Raw genomic sequence first — 22,794 nt, 5'->3', positions numbered from 1 at the left:
TAATCTAAATTTTCAATTAGAAATTCAAACGTATGTCTAATGCTAATCTGTGCACACCTCTCTCCATATTTTTCTCCCCATGCTGTGATTGTGTCCCTTGGTTTAAGATGCTTTTTTGTAATTACTTAATGTGCGCCCTATGTAAGGCAGTGTAATTTCTTTCTCCTTAAGTTCCCACTATCCCACCTCACAGAGATTGGTTGGGCCACATTTTTAAATAGCACAGCTCTGATCTAAAATGAATGCATACAAATCAATGTGCAAGAAAATACATTATTTTTAAATAGTGCAGGAGCTTAAACTCTACCCTGTCTTTATCTGTCCTAATTTGTCTTGACTTTTTCTTCACTTTTCAATCATTTTTAGAAAGATCTACAATTTTGATGGTTTATGTAGTAGAACTTTACAGCAACATCTGAGTATCTTTACATCCCTAACATCTTAATATTAACATGTAATTTAAGGTGGTTCTTGCATATTTTAGTTCAGTACACTTACACTTATAAAGGACCCTAGTTTTACCCGTGAAGAAAAAACATTAAATTAAACATATAAATTGTGGTTCCCTCTTTTTTTACATGGCTTCCCAGTATGTATTCTGTTTCATCGGCCTTAACATCATTCCAATTCTAATAAATGAAGAATGAACAATGTGCTTTACATTTATTTTAGGGTTTCCTATTATATGCCTGCCACCTTGTGGTGCTCACTTTAAAGTAAATCTTACTTTAGTAAAATGGAAGTCACATTACTTATCCTGTTTCAGTCATCAAAAAAAGTAATTAATGTGATGTGAAAGCAGAGGATTGCGGTGGGCTGGCGTCCTGCCCGGGGTTTGTTTCCTGCCTTACACCATGTGTTGGCTGGGATTGGCTCCAGCAGACCCCCCTGACCCTGTAGTTAGGATATAGCGGGTTGGATAATGGATGGATGGATGGAAAGCAGAGGATAAAAGACAAGAAGAGATACAATCTCGTGGCATTTATTTAGTTAAAGAGATTCAGTAGGACACATCATAATTTAACTTTATAGAGGAACTTTCTCTGAGAGTGATGGGACTGAAAAAAAAACTTTCTTTTTAGTTTTGCCGCCTCATTTGTATATATGGTGAAGACAATGGTTTCTCTACCCTATGTTCTTCTGCTGCTGACTGATTTAAATAGATTTTCTGAGTCCATCTGACTCTTACATTTTTACATGCTTTAAGGGGTCCCAAGTAATTTATAGGCAATTTCATATTCCATTGGAAGGTTTGGATTTCTTACCTACTTTGCCAAATGACCTTAAGCTTATGTTACTAAAAGTGTGTTTTGTCACTTCAGCATTCATTTTGCTACATTGCGTCAGCTTTTGCAGCCAGTCTACTTTGCAGGACACTATATGGAAATAAAAACTGACTTTTTAGATCTCTTTGTTTACATTTGAATTTTTTTATTTTTATAGAAAGCCGAAGTGAGAAAGCCAAGAGACTGTTTCGCCATTACACTGTGGGTTCTTACGACAGCTTTGATGCCCCAAGGTAAGAGACAGTTGTGTTGCTCAACATTATTTAACTGTGATAATAAGGCTTTTTGTTTTACTAGAAATACAGACTTTTTTTGTGTGCATTCCATGATAATTTTGCATATAATTTGCTGTATTGTTGTTGGTAGGCATAAGAATGAGTCTAAAACTTTATCTTCCCTTTTTCATTCATGAATAATTTGATAATTATTTCAACATCTTTTAAAAATCACATAATTTTACATAAATAGCCAAAAAATTAATCAATAAACAAATAATGTGATTTCATTGATTTTTTATTTATGTATCCCTTTAAACCAGGTCAATGGAAAAATGAATAATACCCTAGTTAACTACACACCTTGTATTAAAACATTCTCACAACTCTGATATCCCTTTTCTTCTTCAAAATTTCTAATTAAAATGAGAAACTACCATGAAATCAGTTCTTATTTGGTACTTTTGCTAAAATAAAATGATTCAAAAACTAATTATAAATCACCATGTAAAATCTGTATACAGTGATCCCTCGCTATATCGCGCTTCGCCTTTCGCGGCTTCACTCCATCGTGGATTTTATATGTAAGCATATTTAAATATATATCACGTATTTTTTGCTGGTTCGCCGATTTCTGCGGACAATGGGTCTTTTAATTTCTGGTACATGCTTCCTCAATTGGTTTGCCCAGTTGATTTCATACAAGGGACGCTATTGGCAGATGGCTGAGAAGCTACCCAACTTACTTTTCTCTCTCTCTTGCGCTGACTATCTGTGATCCTGACGTAGGGGGTGTGAGCAGGGGGGCTGTTCGCACACCTAGACGATACGGACGCTCGTCTAAAAATGCTGAAAGATTATCTTCACGTTGCTATCTTTTGTGCAGCTGCTTCCTGAAACGACATGCTGCACAGGGCTTCGCATACTTAAAAGCTCAAAGGGCACGTATTGATTTTTGACTGAAAAACAAACTCTGTCTCTCTCTCTCTCTCTCTCTCTCTCTCTCTCTCTCCCTGCTCCTGACGGAGGGGGTGTGAGCTGCCGCCTTCAACAGATTTGTGCCGCGGTGCTTCGCATACTTAAAAGCCAAACAGCCCTATTGATTTGTTTGCTCTATCTATGTGACATTCTGTGCTCCTGACAAGCACTCCTTTGAAGAGGAAGATATGTTTGCATTCTTTTAATTGTGAGATGGAACTGTCATCTCTGTCTTGTCATGGAGCACAGTTTAAACTTTTGAAAAAGAGACAAATGTTTGTTTGCAGTGCTTGAATAACGTTCCTGTCTCTCTACAACCTCCTGTGTTTCTGCGCAAATCTGTGACCCAAGCAAGACAATATAAAAATAACCATATAAACATATGGTTTCTACTTCGCGGATTTTCCTATTTCGCGGGTGGCTCTGGAACGCAACCCCCGCGATGGAGGAGGGATTACTGTATGCATATCTGTACAGCATTTTCTTCATTTGTTACTATTTTCTTTATGCACTGCTTTGTTTTTCAAACCACATAGTTGAAATATGGTACACAGGTACTTCCCACCATAAGTCATTGTTTTCAAATGTGTGAGAGTGTGACAACAAATACAGTGTAGTGAAACATTACCAAGCACCCTGTGATGGTAGTGTTATGGTTAGCAAACTTGCCTTTCAACCAACACGTCCGGATTTGATTCCCACCCATTATACTCAACTACATCTTTAATCAAGCATTTCCCTGACTACTTTAGTGTTGCCTCTAAGCCAATCCCTTTGGAGTTATAATGTCTCTGGAGCAAATTATTGCAATTTATGTTCTTTCACCAGATGAGAAGCAAGAATTTTATAAAAACAAAAAAAGAAGAAGCTTTTCAGATCTACCAATCTTTTTGCACTAAATACATAACTGGGGAGAAATGGGAAGAACTGTCAAATGAACTTACTTTAAAGCAGTTACAGTAAAAGAGTGATTATCCAAACTAATTCAAAGCACTGTTGATTTGGTTAATAGATAGGATAATCAGATATACATGAGGATACTCAGTTCATATGGAACAAAGTATAATAAGGCATACGATTAAATTACTGAATGCAAGATTTTTCATTACTATATTTAGAAGTATGAAATTTAATAAAAAATTACTAATTTAGATTTTTTTTTATAAATAATAACTAAAACATTGTGAAGAAGCTATGTACTGTATTTGTTTAATTTATATTATACATTTTTTTAACTAGAAATCACACATTCTACACAAACATAAAAATAAACTCAAGTTATTGCACACAAACTACAGTATAATTAATCTCAAGAAAGTTTATTTTTTAAGAATCTGTATGTAATCTTGAATTTTTATGTGAACCATGCAGGATTATTTTCACAGTGAGGTCTGTCATCCTCTTTAATATCTCTGTCTCCTTAGAACTACATTCAGGCTGTCACTCAGAGCATGCATTTCAGCTTCTAAAAATGACCACATATATTTATAATCTCTGTAGTCTCTTTCTCCATGTGCAATAGCATGGGGAAATGTATTCTGGTATAGAGTGTGAAAATTGGGGATGGGTGGGGTAGGATGCAGATACTGAGTATATACCTGTATGCATTTATACATAGGAAAAAAAGTGCAAAACAAGAGTCAATCCCTACCCAAAAGTAAGAGAAAAAGAAGAAAGTCTCAGGCTTATGGTAGAAATGATTGTTCGTCAGATATATAAAGCACCATATTGTATACATATAGTGATACTTTCTATTTAAATCCTTTGCTGATAATCCCCTTTATTACTGGTTTCTTCTAGAGGTAAATAATCATTGGCTCAATAGCTAATGCAAAAAGCATTGGTGAGAGGGTGCACTCTTGTCAAGTACCTTGGTCTAATCTAAATTATTTAGAGATTGTGTTTGTAATGTTGACAGAGGCTTCTGAACTAATATAAAGTAGTTTAATCCATACAGATAAATTGGGACCAAACCTGAACTTGTGCAGTGTAGTATGTCAATAGATAATCCCATTTGATTACATCTTTTTCTGCATCCAAAGATAATAAGATTTTTGCTGAGCCAGAATTTGTGGGCAATAATATTATTTTAAACAGCTAATGAAGATTCAAGGCTGAATGTCTGCCTTTAATAAATTTGTTTTGGTCTTGTGATATTACTGGGGGTAGCAACTTCTCAATCCTTCAGTCTAGCAATTTTACACATTGGTTCAACATTTGGGGTAAAATTATGCTTTCTTTAACTTCCATAAATGGTTTAATAATGAAGGAGCTAATGATGGGTTCCAAAATGTCAGTTGCTATTTGAGAATGTAGTGCATAATGCTGGAGGCTCCAAAATAGAAAAGTATGATGAGAGATGACAATGGTATTGTACTTGATGATATGATAGTGGGCAAGAAAACTGAAAAAAAAAGAAATGGCAGGTTTATAAAAATGTATTTACTTTATATTACATGTATTGTTTATGTTCCACTTTTAAACATTACACTCGATCATGTTTAATTTATTTAATCTTGTGGGATGTACAATGTACAAATTTCAGTCATTTAGGTAGAAGTCAAAATAGTTATATTTAGTCCTCACCGGAAATTAATACACACCAAGCGGATTCATCCTAAGCGGAGGATGGATAACCTGGCGGTAAAGTCATGTGACTTTCAAAGCAGCAACAGGTTGTGGGTTTGAGTTTTTGTCGATGGTTAAGAGCAAAAGGTTAGGGAAATAAAAGTTCAAACACACACACACACAAGAAATATTCAGACATTCATTTTAAACACTTAATCACACAGACTAACGTTACTTCATTTCACATTTTTTCCATGTATTCTCCTTTAATGTTTTATCAAACTATGCTCACTAACTACCATCACAAGTCAGTAAAGGTACTATTAAGTTGTCTAGATTTATTTGTTTAGTCCAGGTACGTTTACGTGTCATTACGTGTCAACTACTTTCAGCATTGCTGTTCATTATTATTATCATAACATTGCTCAACCAGATAAATACTATTAATACAGACAAATAAACAATACACCCAAATACAATACAGTTGCCAAATTTGCTCGTTTGAAAAAAAAAAACAAAATTATTTTGTGAAAGAATGCGCCAAGCAGCAATTTTTGCACTTTATATTTTACTAATATTTAACATTTATTTTATAATATATACAGTTACATAAATATAAATAAATGTATTTTATAATATAACACTCTATCCAAGGTGCATTTTGTGTTCATATTTAGTTATACATTGGTCATGGCATTCTGGCACAGCCAAAGAAGCAGTGTTCTTGTACAACTGGTGAACATTTCAGGTGTTGAATACTAATCTTTTGTATTTTTGTTGGTTTGTATTGTTTTTACCAAATAAAACTAGTTTTGGCATAAGCAAACATGTTTATTTCTTATTAATAACTTATGAACTACAAAATGATACTGGAACAAGTATAATTGACAACCTTAAAAGGTTATAGCTAACTGCATTTTTTAAAAAGTTTATTAAATAATTGTTAATATTATGCTTTATTGAGATTGTCATTTAACATAATATAATTAATTTAATAGAAAATGAAAAAGTTTCATTTTATATAAACATATGTTGTTTCAGGATATATTAATTTAGTGTATTAAGCATAATTAAATTATTTTTGATAAAAACAATTTTATTATGTGCAACCAATGTACATATTTTTTTATTTTAAGTTGACATGGCATATTTTTCAGTGAACTTATAAAATATTACTAATAGGATTAAAATGTTGTTAACATATTCCAATAGAAAAAAAAAAGATAAAATGACGAAAAGGGTACAGGTGGACTAGCTGTACAAATTTGTAATAATAAATCTGGTACAAATTGCAAACACAATTAATTAACCAAGCTGTTGCACATTACACAATTTGGCTCTTGTATTTAGAATTCTCATTTCATGTTTTAAAGTTTGTTAGAATCAATCTTTTTAGCTGTTGTTCCACTTCCCCTGTGGAGGTACAAACATAGAATTGATCATTAATCATTATTTTCAGTGTAGCTGTGAACAGAAGACTATATCTGATTTCAGCTCTTTGTAGGCACTGTTTAATGCTGTAGAATAAACCCCATTTTGCAGTTGTGACAGGAGAGATTTCTAGGTATATATGGTTTCAGATGTTTTCTAATGTGATTTCCTCCTCTCTGAAATGGACTATTAAGTTTTCTTCATCCTGTAATTTATTGAATCTAACTAATAAACTTCTAGGCTTTGAGAGATAGATCTCACAGACGATAAGCAGTTCAGATCTTAGTGTCGTTTTTAAAGTTCTTTTCCAAAATTTACAAACTTCACTGGATTGGGTCTTTCAGGGTTTCTGAGTAGTCCTTTGATCCTGATATTTTCCCTGTGGTATCTATCATCAGATACCACAAGTTTATTACAAAGGCTGGTCTTGTCTGTTTGCATGACATAGATACCTAACGCAGTGGTCCACTGACAGCAGTGTTTATTTCCTTTTTTAGGTGTGTTTGCATATAATGTATGTAGCATCTATTAAACCTATGTCCATCTATCTGTCGGTCACTTCTCAGGAAACAACTTGGGCCCACATGAACCGGTTTTGTTGAGCTGTGGCACACTTATTCTTCAAAGAAATTTGTCAAGACAATTCAATTGTTATTGAGATATCTCAAACAGATTGTACAATCTTTTAAAATTTCAAAATTTCACATTGAAAAGCATTGGCGAATTTGCAAACTCATCAAATCTTAAAATGGAGAAACATTCTGTTGCGACTTCAAGTAGGAATTAGTTTTCTATATCAGTTTTACCTTGAAAACCTTTGCTTGAATTTGTATATCTTGTATATTTTGCTCTTTTAACCATCTGTCAGCTGCTGTGCCCTTCTCCTGCTGCTTTAGGTAAGTTAAATAAAACAGTCACTTCCACTTCCCTGGAAATAAATGAAAGGGGAAAGAAACTGTGTAAGCATATATAAGACTGAATTGATTAAACAATATTATCTTAATGTAAAGAACCAATGTTATAAACATGCAACTAAATGGTGTTTGAACCAATTACAAAAAATGGGAAATGTGCCACTGTCTTTATTAATACAAGCCTAGGGCAGGTTTAAAAATGAACAGTGGTGTCAGGAGATGGGAAGTTTCAGTGGCTTAATCCCCGATAATAATAATAATAATTATTATTATTATTATTTATTTTGAGTCTATCTATTTTTGAGTCTTTGAGTCTATCGTGTCATTGTGTACCATTTGTGTTCCTGTTATGCAATAATTCAGTTCCTTACTTATTTATACCATTTTAATGAATTACTGTTTTTAACTAATATTAATAGTTATACAGGGAACTTGTTGCAGTTCCTTTTCTTCTTTAATAGGGAAATATTGATACTGATTTTATTCTAATATTGGTCATTTTGGTATTAATAGCTATTTTTCAATTGTCAATTACTGAATACTACTCTATCGGGTATACTTTCAAAAATATTATGTTTAAGAAAACTAAACAATAATTACTCACAGATCCTCCAACAATAGCACGCATCAAATCAATGTCATTTTCACATCACTTGAATTGCAGTCTATTGTGTGTGAAAGCTATTGAGCCACCACAAACATATAAATGTATGTAAATGTATATAAATGTAATGAATTATTATTATATTTATGAATAATAAGAATAAGAAGGAATAAATATTATACAAAAAAGAGATAAATAGTGCATACTTACATAAGATAGATATATAATTAAGAGAAGTAGAGTCCTTAATACAGAATTATAAACATGCAACAATTAGAAGATCTAAGGTTATAACTTGGAATGTAGGGGGGCAGGTGGTCTAAGATATAGAAAGGAGTAAGATTATTTAAATCTTTATACACCATTATTAGAATTTTAAAGTCAATCCTAAAGAACACAAGGTATTCAATGTAATAATGCTAAAACTGGTCAGATGTGCTGAGATTTCTTTTTCTGGTTACATTTTTTGCTGCTGCATTCTGAACTAACCAACTGATGCCTTGCTTAGGTAGGCAAGTTATGAGTGCATTACAGTAATTTAGCTGACTAACAGCAAAAGCGTATATTAATTTCTCGGCATCTTGCAATATTATAAGAGGTCTAACTTTTGCAATGTTCCTTAAATGGAAAAATGACATCCTAGTAATATGGTTAATATGTCATTTAAAGTTTAGGTCAGAGTCCAAGATAATATCTACATTTTTTGCTTCCCCCTTGACATTTAAAGCTAATGGGGGAAGTTTATTTCTAGTGCCTTCACTATTTCCATTTTTATTAATGACTAAAATTTAAAAATTTGAAATGATCCAACTTTCATATAAGTTATCTTAGTCAGTGAATGCACTTGAATGTTTAAACTTACATGGATAGCTCTTTGGACCTCATATTTAGAGTTCACAATGACGTCTTCCAAATACAAATTCCACATTTGGAATCAATTCCAGACCCTTTACCTGCTTAATAGTTAATGAAATAATGAGGGTATGAGGGATCTGCTCCCACCTGGCTATGGAACAGCTTGTCAGTCAAATGTCAATGAATTAAAATGGCTGTCATTCCTAAATGGCTCATACAACATTTTGGGTAAACCGCTAAAATTAAAACCGAAAGTCTACATTTCAATCACATAATAATTGCTTTATTTCAGGTTTTATTTTACTTTATTTCACCTTTGAATATAACTGGCAGAAGTAATATTTGACTGTATCAGCCATTGGCCTAAAAGTAGATAATGTGATTTTAAAAATTTTTTTTAATAGCCATAGTTTGGATAAATGATGTTTCGTCATGCTAATGTACTTTAAAAATTCAAAGCTACAGAATAATTTAATTTAACAAATGTAACACAAATAGTAAAGAAAGTTCATACGTAGCATCATTTTTATTACTATAGTAGTCTAGTGATATTGTTTAAATGATGGCATGACCTTTTATGTCTTGAGCTTATTCTGGCAACATTTGCTTAGTACTGGTTGTGTATTTATAAAAAAAACACTAGGTGGCAGATGGAACATACAGTAGCTGTTTGTCTGCATTATGCCAAATAACCCCCTTCGTAATGTAAACGATGAAACAGTCATCTTTATTTGTGCCAGTTATTTTATACGTTTTGTAAAAATAAGAGACAGGGCGATTGTAGGGAGTCAGGGTTCAATCAGGCACCCCATTTAACCATAGTGAAAATAATGAAAAAAAGGAAAGTAAAGTCCAACAAGACCACTGGGTGTATACTGCACATTTCTAGGCTATTCTTGCTGGTTCTTTTCAGTTATGAATTTCTTCCATCTGAAATATGACCTTTCAGAGGTGGGTTTATCAGTGAATGCCAATTCCCCGTGCTTACATTTTCTATATAGGTTCTGGGGTTGAAGAGGTGGGACCTACAGTTGAAACCCAGATGTGACATCTGAAGTTGACATTCTCCAGTCTACAAGTGATAAAGAAGTAGGTGTTAGTGTCCACAACGTCTCAGATGCTTGAGGAAGAGGTGTCGCCTTATCAGACCCTCATAGATTCTCCCTGTGCACACAGCTGTATCAGTTTATATGGTCATTATTGTCACATGTACAGACTATGGTGAAATTCTTACATGCATGTGCAAATCATCATGCAATTTAAACATCAGGTATTAAATATACGGCCATATTTGTATACTAGTTTGCTCTGTCCATGATAAATCATGGACTGTTTCTCTACACTATGAAATGATTTCATTTCTTAATGCAAATTTTGAAAAAATTTTCAGGATCATTGAGTTGAATGTGATTTATGTTTGAAATTTTTGATTATTCACACTCCATTATAATCATTTTGAATGGTACTGTAGCACTTCACTGGCCTTCTTCTTCTTTAAAAGTATTACATAATATATCTTCTTTGCAGAATTATTTGAATACTAAAAAGAATTATATTTTGGTCTCTATTTTTCTGTTCAGGCTCTTAGGGGATTAGTGCTCGGTCGCTGCGAAAAATAAATATCAGGCTTACAGCAATACTTCAATGTGATCATCAAGGCTACTCTTTCACAAGAATAAACAAGTAAAGTCAGCAAGTGGGGGCAATGCGATGCGTCTCTCACTTGTATGCTCCTATTTGGCACTATATTCTCTCTCCTTTATTGTTATGTGTGTGTTAATTGGAATCGGATAACCATTAATTACAGGGAAATTTGTTACGTAATTGCATCGGTTTTGACGGATTATTGTATTGTCATCAATACTGAACACGTACTGTATGTAACATTTGAAGAAATTCGCTTTGCCAAATGTGGGTATAAAATAAGTTGCAAGATTTGACATAGACAAACAAACAGACAGAGGAGTCAAGTTAAACAAAATTGTTTAAAAATCACCCCCCTTCTGGTGATTCTGGTTATTTATTTATATTTTTCTGAATTTTTGATATTATATCTTTCACTTGACTATTATAAATTGCATTGAGTAGCTGGAAAATATATATTTTTGTGTGTGTCTTCATTTCATTCTGCAAAGCAACAAAATGTGAATATTTTGAATGGGGGTAATTTTTTTCTATACCCACGGTATGTCACAGTGTTGCAACTAAGAGTAATACAGAAGATTTAAGTAAATGGGTCAACAATGTATACACTAGCACATGGGTTCCCAAACCTTTTGAAGTCAAGGCCCCCCAAAATGTGTCACCTGTTCAGGGCTCCCAACTAATGCTGTAAACCTGGTTATATTCTTGGATCTTGGTTTCTGCTAATAGAGGGCACACAAGTTGATTGTAGATAATAACAGATCTATTAATCAAAGCAAATGTATTTAAATGTCATGCGATATCTCTACACTGCAAAAAATGCATATGCAAAAAAAAACTTGACAAAAAAACTTAAAATGGGAGTTGCTTTGCTTTTATTTAGCAAAGAAAATCTGGAGAACGCACATTTTTTCTTAAAGTAAGCTGAATAATCATAAATGAAAATGTTTTGATAAGTCAATAATTCTTACAATAAGGAAAATGAGATTTAATATCATGGTATAATTATTTCCTGTTGAAACTTTTTTTGGTCTTAAATTGTTAAGTAAACTCTTACAAGGCACAAATAAAAGTGATATTTATTTACCCTGACATTGCATTTGTGAATTTTAACAAGGGATTATTAACATGTTTTTGTGTGGATCAGTGCTTTTTCATTCATGTGTAACCCAAATGTCATGTCATGTCATTTCCTAACCTGCTTAATCCAGACCAGGGTAGCAGGGCTACTGGAGCCTATCTTAACTAACATAGAGCACAAGGCAGGAACAAATCCAAACATAGGGAGAATTTGCCAACTCCTAGTCTTCTTACTGCAAGGCAGCAGTACTACCACTGGGCCACCATACTGGTTCTGCAGCTTATAGTTTGTAACCTTTTTGAATTATTTTTAGATTGAGAATATGGAATAAAAATCAGCCTAAAATTTCAATATTTTACATTTACAGAAAACCTTCAGTTGCATATGAATCCAGATTAAAAGCACAAGAAACATAACTAATAAGTTATTGTCAAAAAATTTTTAAAAAATCACAAATGGCTCAAAGTCCATATAAAGGCTGTGCCTGCTTTATTGGCTGCACAGTTCTGTGTCTTGATTCAACATGTTCCTGTATTTATTATTTAAGGAAGGGCAAAGGTTTTTGAAAACCAGAAAATCATTCTGAAAGTAATGATACAGCAAACAATTTCACCCAAACTAAAAATATTGTAAAATTGACTGACCAGACCTGAGACAGGGGGAGAAAGAAAGAAACACCTTTCTGACTGTCGAGGTGAGAAAGGTAGCACTCACCTACTAAGATGCTGTATTTCACAAGAATCAACCTGTCTTGGTGCATCTTTCCCTGCCCTGGATTGGTTTAAAGAGGTATGGAATGAGAGGGAGTTTTTACCTCAGACCCCACAGGCAGAAACTGACACAGGCAGTGAACATGGAAGAGGAGAACAAGACTGGGTGAGTGAGTGAGACAGGAATGGAGACTTTCTACAGGAGGACTGTGAAGCGAAGCAGTAAAAATGGAATACAGCCTAGCATAGAGCATTTGATTTGGTTATTCATGACAGCTACTCATATACTGCATTGACAAGGAACTACAGCTCTAGTCTATAACTACATTAATATAGGAATACTTTCAAGCAACAATTGCAGAACTTTTTCAGTTATGTTTATTTAAAAACTACATGATGCAAATTTAAAACAACCTCCAAAATTGGAATTGATTTTTTTTTAAGAACACCAACCTTGCTAGGTGTATTTCAGCCTCCTGTTTTAAAATCATTGAAGTAGAAGACAGGTGTTGCCTGTCCCATGAGATTGGTGGGTTGGATGACTATTCTGTGGTACGCTTAGGTGTAGTATGATATTGTAACAGGAAAATTGAAATTTTAACCTCAATTACCATATTTGTGCTAGTCAGCTTCTTCTGCAAAATATATATGTATTATTTTCCAGGAGTCACCCAAAAACTCACAGGGATGCAAGGATACTTGTCATGGAGCTTTTTGTTCCACATGGCATACTACACAATCCTTACAAATTTGTTCCATTGTCCACCAAACATATTTATAAGTGAGTGCTTTCATTTTCATGCCATGTTTCCCTGTGTGAACTTCTTTTAATATTACCCACCTCAGTTTGGTTGGAACTATCACTCTGGTGCCTCATAAAACACATTCCTGTTAAACAGGTAGTTCATGTCTTCTTTTGCGTTACACCTTCAGATTCTCTTCAAATTGTTCAGGCCAATCTTCCTTGAGGTACATATACATACTGTATATAACTCCCAGTCAGTATATTTAATTCAAGCTACCTATAAACCCAAGGTGCTCCAACAGCAGTGTCTAAATATATGCTGATATATGCTAACAGTTCCCACATCATCAGTTAAAGGTTAAAGTACCTATGATAATCCATACACACAACCATACTTACACCTTGCCTGATGAAGGGGCCTTAGCTGCCTCGAAAGCTTACTTACATTTGTAATCTATTTAGTCAATAAAAGGTATCATTTCACCCTACTTTCTCCTGTAACATCCATACTGCTCTGACTTGTTGTAAACTATTTAATAGTCAAAGGCTATTATATGATAATGTAGTAGCCCAATGCTGGTTATATACAGTAAATCAGTAAGGAATGATGATCAGAAACTAGGCAGAAGGACTTATCCCATAAATATCTATGAAATTTCTTAACACTGTAAACTTGTCCTAAGGCTTCCTTTTCTATTTGAAAATACCTTGTCTCTGTTTATGAGTGTGTTTGCTATGCATAAGCAATTAGATATTCATCCCCATTTAGCATAACATGCTGAAATACAGCCCAAATACCATATGCACTTGCATCACATGCCAGAGAAACAGGCAATAAGTTGTAAAGTGGTATAAGCACTGTGTTCTGATTTGGCATAAAATATCTGATACGCTCTGTTACATTTCTTAACTGGGGCCTCCTGAATGGGTTTCACCTTTGGAAGGGAAAACTCCATATCTATGAAGCACATGTCCCAGATACTCTATTTATGTCTTTTAAAACTCAGTTTTTTTCCACAAGAAGACCACTGCCAAGTAAACATTGCTGAACATTTTTTAAATTGTGCTGAAGTGACATTTCATCTCTGCCCCTAATTAACAGGCCATCTAAATTAACTACAACACCTAAGTCGTTCATTAGGTTTACCGTTATTCTCTGACAAATGAAGGTGCTGCACTGATGGCCATTAGGTAGTCTATTATAAAAAAAACACACCTTTATGTGTGTTGATAATAGTATATTTCTTGGAGTCATCCTCTAACAGCACTTGTTGGTAAGCTGATGGCAAGTCTGTTTTAGAAAATATCTTGCTTCTACATCGTGTAGCTAACATTTTCTAAATATGTGTCAAGCGGTACAATTCAACATTTGTAGCTTCATTAATAGTCAATTTATAGTCCCCACATAAGCTAATTGACTTATGTTTTTTAACCACAGATACTATTGATGCAGCCCACTCAATATGCCACAGTGGTGTAATTATGCCTGCATGCGCGAGTCTGTCTAGCTTTTTATCAACTAGCTCCTTTATACCAAATGGTAATGGTCTGCTTCTTTTAAACTTATGAGGTTCATCTGGCTTCACTCAAGTCATCGCTTAAACACCTCTCAGTGTCCCCTGTTAATTGCTAAACACATCTTGAAATCACTGCAACCAAACACCAAGTTCTCTGACTTTCTGCAAGGCTTGCATTTTTAATTTGTTTCAAATAAATACAGAGCTTCTGTAGTCCTTTCTAGCCACGTAACACTGGTCCTGCTCCTGTCACAGCTATCAGCAGCAGACAAACTTCTTGCACGTTACATATGTGCCAGTGTAACAGGGTACTGGATCCAAAACTGGGATATTTTTCTCAGTATATGTTTTCAGCTTTTGAAGTATTTGCTTTCTGTAATAGCAAATGTGTAAATACCTGTTCATATATTTTTTTAGAAATTTTGCTAATGGAAGCTCTCTTATCTATTTCCATAGATTATTTTCATTTACTACAAAATCTGCCTGAAAACATTGCTTGTTATTGAATCTTATTAATTGCACAGAAAACAGGCCTAGTTCAAGTTCTTCACATTCCACATATTTAGTTTCTGTAGTCTGCTGTTTGTTACTATTTGCCTGTACACTCGGCTAAGGCAGTTCCTTGTTACATCTTCCATTTATTTTTTAACAGTGCTCATTAATAGCAAACAATCAATTGTCACTGCAGCATAATATCAAACATAGTCTTACATTATTTTTAACACCAAATAAATGTTTCATACAAAGTCCTTAATGTGACCTGATCTTTTAGCTATTTTCAGCAACAGCAGCAATGCATTTCTTGTATAGCCCAAAATCACACAAGGAATGCCTTAATGGGATTTAACAGGAATTTTTTTGACAACCCCCCAGCCTTGACCCTCTAAGAAGACCAGAAAAAACTTCCAAAATAAATCTTGTAGGGGAAAAAAATGGAAGAAATCTTAGGAAGGGCAATTCAGAGAGAGACCCCCTACCAGGTAGGTTGGGCGTGCAATGGGCATCAAAAAATAAGGCAAGTACAACACACAAAACAGAATACAAGCAATCCTCTTCCCATCCTCTTCTCTAGATGGCCAGTCTATAATTTTCACCTCAGAAATACAATACAATAGTGGTGCAAACTACTTTGCTCTTTTACAGCACTCCTCACAAAATGCAGGCACAGAGCCCCGCGACAACTCTCAAGGCAAAATTAAATAACAGATTATATCACTCACTAAATACAGAACTGTCACTTACAAGGATGCAGATTTGTTGAAGTACATCAAAAACAAAGTAGAAACTAATTAAGATAAGTGAAAAACAACAATATCTGTCCATCAGCTATTTGTAGAATCACTGCCAGATTGTCAAAAAGGAGTCAGATAATCCAGACACAGTTAGACTCCTGGAGACCTCGGCCAACAAGCCACCTCCCACCTACTGGCTATTCTAGAGCTGAGTCAGTGCTAGCCTAGCTAATCTGATGAAAGGAACTTTCTATCTGGAAGATTCCAGTGCTCCTTTATCTGAGATGACTTTTCCATAGGCAGGCAAACAACTTGACAGTAGAACAGTGGCAGCAAGTGGCACATGAGGATACCGACAAGAGAAACAGAATAAGGGAGGGTTAGAAACAGATCATAAGTATCATATTACTTATAATTCAGTACTCTAAATCAGCAGCTCTTCTCAGGCTATTATATATTTTGATGTCTCAGTCTGGACTCTCACTCCTTCTCCTTCCTGTAGTTTACTAAGATCTCTTGTACCTCTATGGTAACAATAAGCTTGTCTAGGTAAATTGTCTTTCACTGCTTGGTCTTTGTTCATCACAACTGACTGTAGCAGGCTCCTGCTTCTCCTCATGAATCTCTGTGCTGGACTGGCATTGAACCCTTGCAAGGGAGGGTTGTTGTGTTTTAAAATAGAAAGAAGGTTCTGAATGTACTTAGTTTAATTTTGCCATCAGCTGTTTTGTAGTTTTAAAAACAGATTGTGCTTTACAATTGAGTAGGAGATAAGTGGGTGACGATGTCAGATGCTCCAGGTCCCAGTATGTTTGAATTCCTGGAAGTAGAAACTGTGGTCCATTATCAGACACTATAGCATAGATAGATAGATAGATAGATAGATAGATAGATAGATAGATAGATAGATAGATAGATAGATAGATAGATAGATAGATAGATAGATAGATAGATACTTTATTAATCCCAATGGGAAATTCACAAAGTGTCTGGGTTGCCATAGCTTTCCGGGGCCAGACGTGATTCTCAAACAAAGATAAACATCTGGAGACAACCCCTTAAAAAGTTTGTAGTGAATAGTGGAAAAATCTGCCGCTGCAAGGGCTATACCCATTGGTCTTCTTAATAATACATCCATAATGAAGCTTAATGATTGATTTGTACATTGCAACAGATGTTAGAGACACACACAGATCACTACAGCTTCTTGGCTACATGCATTTCTCTCTGCTACAATATTTTTCTGTCATTTTTACTATTGCATCACCACATGGCACAACAGCAAATAGAGTTTAGATGAGGTTTGTAGTCTATCTATAGATATACTATGTGTTATAATGCTGCAGCTATATTCTGACATGGCATGTTTTTATTTCCATTTACACAATAATGTTAACTTCCATTAGTTACGTAACACCGAGATTGACCAGTTTGGTTTCATTTGGAAGCCAGTCCTGCCAGCATTAAAGGGAACATTAATATATGTGTCAGGCTGTATTGTTGCACTAGCTGGAGTAGACCATGTAGGGCTTGTGTGGCTTTGGACTCCTGTCACATGCCGTCCAGTTTAAGAGTTAATGGTTGTGATTCCTCAAAAGTGCTTAAAGCCAGAAGTAAACGAAGACTTTCCTGGTGTTTACCAATGTGTCTTATCTCAATTAAGAGCAGAGTTTTAACTGTGAAGCCGATTACAGAAGATGAGCTTTCTTAGACATTTTTAAGAGATAAGTGCTGTGAGACTTGAAACGCGTGTCATATTGCACTTTTAAAGATGCTGGAAGAACTTATGTAACACAGAGAATGACCAGTATGGTTTAATTTGGAAGCCAGTCATGCCTGCATTAAAGGGAACCTTAATATATATGTCTGGCTATGTTGTTGCACCAGCAGGAGTAGAGTATGTAGGGCTTGTGTGGCTTTGGATTGCAGTCAAATGCGGTCCAGTTTAAGAGTTAATGGTCGAGATTACTCAAAAGAGCTTAAAGCCAGAAGTAAACGAACACATTCCTGGTGTTGAACAACGTGTCTCCTGTCAATTAAGCTTTCATTGACTTTTACACTATCATCATAATGGTGAACAACAGAGAGCACATACAGCACCCTTGACTTTGTATCATTTACTTTTACCAGTCATCCATTGATATCTTTGAATGCCAGTGTAGGTTCTGATGTTACAGAAAGGTTTTTCATTTGCAACAGGTTATATTTATTTTTAACATGTGCAATGTACTCTATGCACATGCAACACACATTTATATGTTGATCCTGGGTCATTTAAGGAGACTTTTTGACTGTAGACAGTTTATCGTAATCATGAGCTTGCTCTCGGTTGAACCAGGTTAACGAGAGCATCACTGCAAGTACTTTGAGAACCACCTTCATGACGCATTTGATAGGTTTAAAATTTAACACTCAGTGAGACGTTTAATTGTTACCATTCATGTATATATTATATATCTGGGTTAACAAGACTATGGTTGTCATGATGTGAGAATGAGGTTTTAGCTTGTAAAGAGTAGTAATTGATCTAGCATCTTCAAGGTAGTCAATTTCCCAGGAAGCACTAAATGTAAATAGGTCTCTTCTGACTTTTGTCCAAGGTATTCGTGCAATTTTATGTGGATACATTGTTCTTTTCCCCTGCCATGTGTCTAACACCATGCAGATTGCACACTTTCCTATGTAGGTCTTTAGGATTTTGTGCAAACCAGGCCAGTACACACATTTTCTCACTCAATGAAGACAACCTTTAATACTTAGATGTGATGGGTGAATTCTCTCCATAATGACAGGCCATGTGGAATTACTATTTGCCCACCTCTCAGTATTACACCATGTTCTAAACTAAGCTCAAGCTGCAATGAAAAAATGGCCTTCCCTAGTGATCTTTCCCTTGGTGTATGACCTGTTTTAGTGACTGTTGTATTTTGTGTTTCTCTATTTCTGCATGGATCTTCTGCATCCTTTTCTCAGATATTGGTAAATCCAAATGTTTCTTACTCAATTTCAGTTTTAACTGATCCTTCTGTGCCACACTTATGTAAGTAAGCTAAACTGAGTGTGTCTTCTACATGCATATGTCAACCTGGAACATCTGTGACATTTATATTTCTGCAGTCTCAGCAGCATTCTCTGAAGTCTCCTTGGTGCACTGAGCAGTGGCTTCTTCATCATGATTTCCTAAGGTTTGTGGTCAGATTGGACTTCCACTTTTCTATCATAAATGTATTGATGGAATTTTTCTGTACAAAACAAGATGGCTAGATAGTCTTTTTCTATTTGAGCATAGCATCTCTCAGTGGGTGTGAGTGCTCTGCTTCTATAGACTGTAGGTTGGCCTGCCTGGATGAGTGCTGCTCCTAACCTTGTCTCTGATGAGTCACACAGCAGAATGAAGTCTTCCTCTGGATTATAACACTTTAGAAGTGGAGCTGTGACTATAATATTTTTTCATTTAATAAATGCCTTGTTTGTACATCAGTCCTTTCCAAAACTAGATCTTTCTATGTTAGTTGTTTTAAGACCTCACAGATATCAGACAGTTGCTCATGAATTTGGACAAGTAGCTAACAATTTGTACAAATTTCTGTAGTTCTTTTGTGCCAGATGGTCTTGGCATCTCTTGTGATGGCTCGATTTTTCACTGTATGTATTTTAAAGTCTTCAGACATTAGCCTTTGTCCAATGTAAGGAGCTTCTTGGCCTTTTCTTAGCTTGAATTTATGTGTGTTCATCTTATTTTTATACTCTATGCACCACTGTAGAAGTTGTTTTAACTTGTCATCATGCTCTGTCACAGCTGCTTTATCATTCCCACCAATGACTAGGATATCATCTGCAATGGTACACACACCTGCTAGACCATCTAGTGCTTGGTGTAGCTGGTGCAGGAACACTTCCAGTACAGAGGTTATACCCATAGACATCCATAACCATCTATGCCTACCAAAAGATTTGTCATTAAGTAGACTTTCACGTGCCAGAACCTATTCCTCACATAAAACACAGTAAAAACACTACCTTTGGCCAGATGTGGTAGCACTGATTAGATTGTTGGAACAGGAAATTGTTGCTTCTAGTGTTCTATTGAGTGGCCTTGAATCAATACATATTCTCAGTTTACCAGAATTGCTGAATGTATATTGTCAGTTTTTTCCACAATAACATTGCTACTGATCCACTTCTTGCTTTTTTTCTACATGTGAGACAATTCGCCTCTCCGGTAGGCTTTTTGGTTCATCCTTTAGGGAATTAGGATCCTCTTCAATTTGGTAAGTTCTTTTGAGTCATTTTCTTCAAATACATCCGGGAACTCACTCAGTCTTTCATCATATACCTCGGTGACAATGTCATCTATGGCCATAATATTCTCTCACTGGATTCTCATTAGATCCATTGCCTTCATCACTTTCATACCAAATGACACTGCTCTCCTCCACCACCATACACTAGCTGTTTCTTACTTTAATGCTACATTTGCTAATGTTTTTGAGTGTTACTAAAACATGTATTCTTCTTACTATGTGTCTAGGCTAAGTAGGTTACTTTCTGTCACATTCTTGGCTTCTTTATAACAAAATTCCCTTGTCTTAAATGCTGCTGCAAAATGGTTCAATTTGCCACATTTTTTGTATTGTTTTCCATATGCTGAGCAGGTCCTTTTTTCCATTCATATTGTTTCCCACAAAATATACAGTTTTTAATCTTTATCTCGATACTTTTTATTGTATCAATGGTGCACTGAGGATATGTCCATAAAGAGAATTGGTGAAAAATAAAGATTCCTAGGCAACTATCGTAATATAATATGTATTTTATGCACTTATGCATTGATTATGTAAATACTTCAAATAACACACTAGCAGATTCAAGTTTTGTATCTAGCCTCATCATTAGTTGTGGATAGAGTGCCAAAGATACTGCTGAATCTTGGATACTGCAAATGGCTTACATTTTGACCGGATGCCTAACTACAATAAAAACAATAAACCATTCTGAACAAAAATTTATTGACTTGCCTTGCATTTATGGTTTACTTCTCATAATTTGCTTTGGAACAGATAACAGATATAACCTACTAGTTGGGACTGCACTTTTAATAATGGAGGTTACTGTCACCATTATGCAAGAAAAGCACACCCAACAAAGAGGAAAACACACAAAAAATGTACCTAGGGTTGTGGAAGAATGCAGAAAACAAAAGAATCCTTATTAATGCCTATAGCAAAATTTTTGTGGGGGTGAGATAGGGCAATGTAGAAATTAAGTGGGAATTATGATAATTTGGGTTTTTAGAAACAGATGTAATGTTCTTAAAAATCAGGTCTCAGTCAAGAGGACCAGACAGTAGGCGATCACATTTGCAGACTAATTGGAAATGCAATATCTTAGAGGAAACTTTGTACATTTTACAGAAACAGGCAGAAGTAGAAAGAGTACTAAAAAAACTCTACTCAAATAGAAGTATTTTTACTTAGACAAAAATGTACTTAACGAAATGCAACTTACATGGAAACTACTCAAGTAAAAGTAAAAAAGTACAATCTGATAAAATTACTCATTTATTAGTTACCAAAATAAAACCTAAATTGGTAAATATCCTCAACTATACATGTTGAACTTTAGAAAGGATAAGCAGAATATGCATAGCAACAGAGTAGATTTTATTTATCAAAAGTCATATTCATTAAATTTATACACATACACACACTTACAACTAGAAAAGAGTGTTTTGTATAAGGCAATTAAATTTCAAAGTCTAATTATTTTGTACATTTCTAACAAAGGTGTAGTAAACAAGAGTTCAGAATTATCCCTAATATACAGTAAGTTAACAATGTAGTCTGTAGGTATCAATTAAAAACCATCATTTCAGACAGAAGAGATAGTGGAAAGACGTTTTGCAAATAAACTTACAATAGGAGACAAAAGAAATGAAAGCAGTATCTACATCTAAACAGCAAAAGGTTTTTTAATCTTGTTGACATTCGACAAGTAGAATCAGCACAGCACAGGATATACAAACAAGTTTGAAAAACTGAGATTAATGTGGTCGGGCCACATTCCCTCAGATGCACGAAAGTACTGAAAAAGAAAAACAAATGTATAAGCATTTTGAGCAGAAATGGTTCTCAAACAAAAGGGCTGTTAACTATTGCTAATCTGAAGTGCATGTCTACAGGTCCTGATTATTTTGCCAATTACTAAAAATGTGCTTTGACAAATGCAACACTGTGTTGGCTGCTGATTTGTGAAAGCTGCAGAGATAATGGAGCACTACAGATATTTAGGGAAGAATCACGGATAGTAGAATAACTACTAATCTGAATGTAGAACAGATCATTAAAAGGGGCAGAAAATGCAATTCCTTAAAACACTGAATTGTTTTAAAGCAAACTTTAGTGTTACTGTTTCATTAGCTCTTTAGTCTTCTAGTACATTTGCTTTTGCATGTTTGTAACGGCTAACTAAACATCCTACCTTTATAATGCACATGGGTAGATCTTGATGGGGTAAATAACACTAACTAAACATCCTACCTTTATTACACACATGGGTAGATCAACTAAACATCCTACCTTCATAATGCATATGGGTACATCAGGAACACATTTCCAAGGACTGAAATATACTGCAAAGCTGACACAATATACAGTATAGTATAACAAAACAAACAACTGTATTACATACAACATTATAAAGTATGTGTAATATTTTGTATTGAATATATTAAGTGAAACTTAAGGTCCATAAAGCACCTTATTTAAGGGCATTTCAAATAAAATAGCACATCATAGGAAGAATAGAAAGGCTTTAATTTACATACATTTGTGAACAATAAAACACTCCAACAACAAAGACCAAAGAACAATACTTATTTATCTATACATTTTTTGCAAACATATGCTATTTCAGTTTCTTCATTGTATTTTGCACATTCAAAATGTGCCCAGCGACTGCACATATCACACTGCACCTGAAAAATAAAACACAATTAGTCTGAACATGGAAACA

At 34.8% G+C, this 22,794-nt stretch overlaps 1 protein-coding gene across 4 annotated transcripts in view; it reads left to right on the top strand.

Annotated features, from left to right (window-relative positions):
• Nucleotides 1–22,794, top strand: part of shank1 (SH3 and multiple ankyrin repeat domains 1) — a 648,010-nt gene that overhangs the window by 366,489 nt on the left and 258,727 nt on the right. For all 4 annotated transcript variants that reach the window (XM_051933687.1, XM_051933685.1, XM_051933686.1 and 1 more), the window contains exon 15: nt 1,444–1,519. In XM_051933687.1, coding sequence (XP_051789647.1) covers nt 1,444–1,519 — 76 coding nt within the window. The remainder of the gene's footprint in view (nt 1–1,443; nt 1,520–22,794) is intronic.

This window comes from Erpetoichthys calabaricus, chromosome 11 (genome assembly GCF_900747795.2).
Source record: "Erpetoichthys calabaricus chromosome 11, fErpCal1.3, whole genome shotgun sequence".
NCBI lineage: Eukaryota > Metazoa > Chordata > Cladistia > Polypteriformes > Polypteridae > Erpetoichthys > Erpetoichthys calabaricus.
This window is presented reverse-complemented; position numbering and strand designations above follow the sequence as displayed.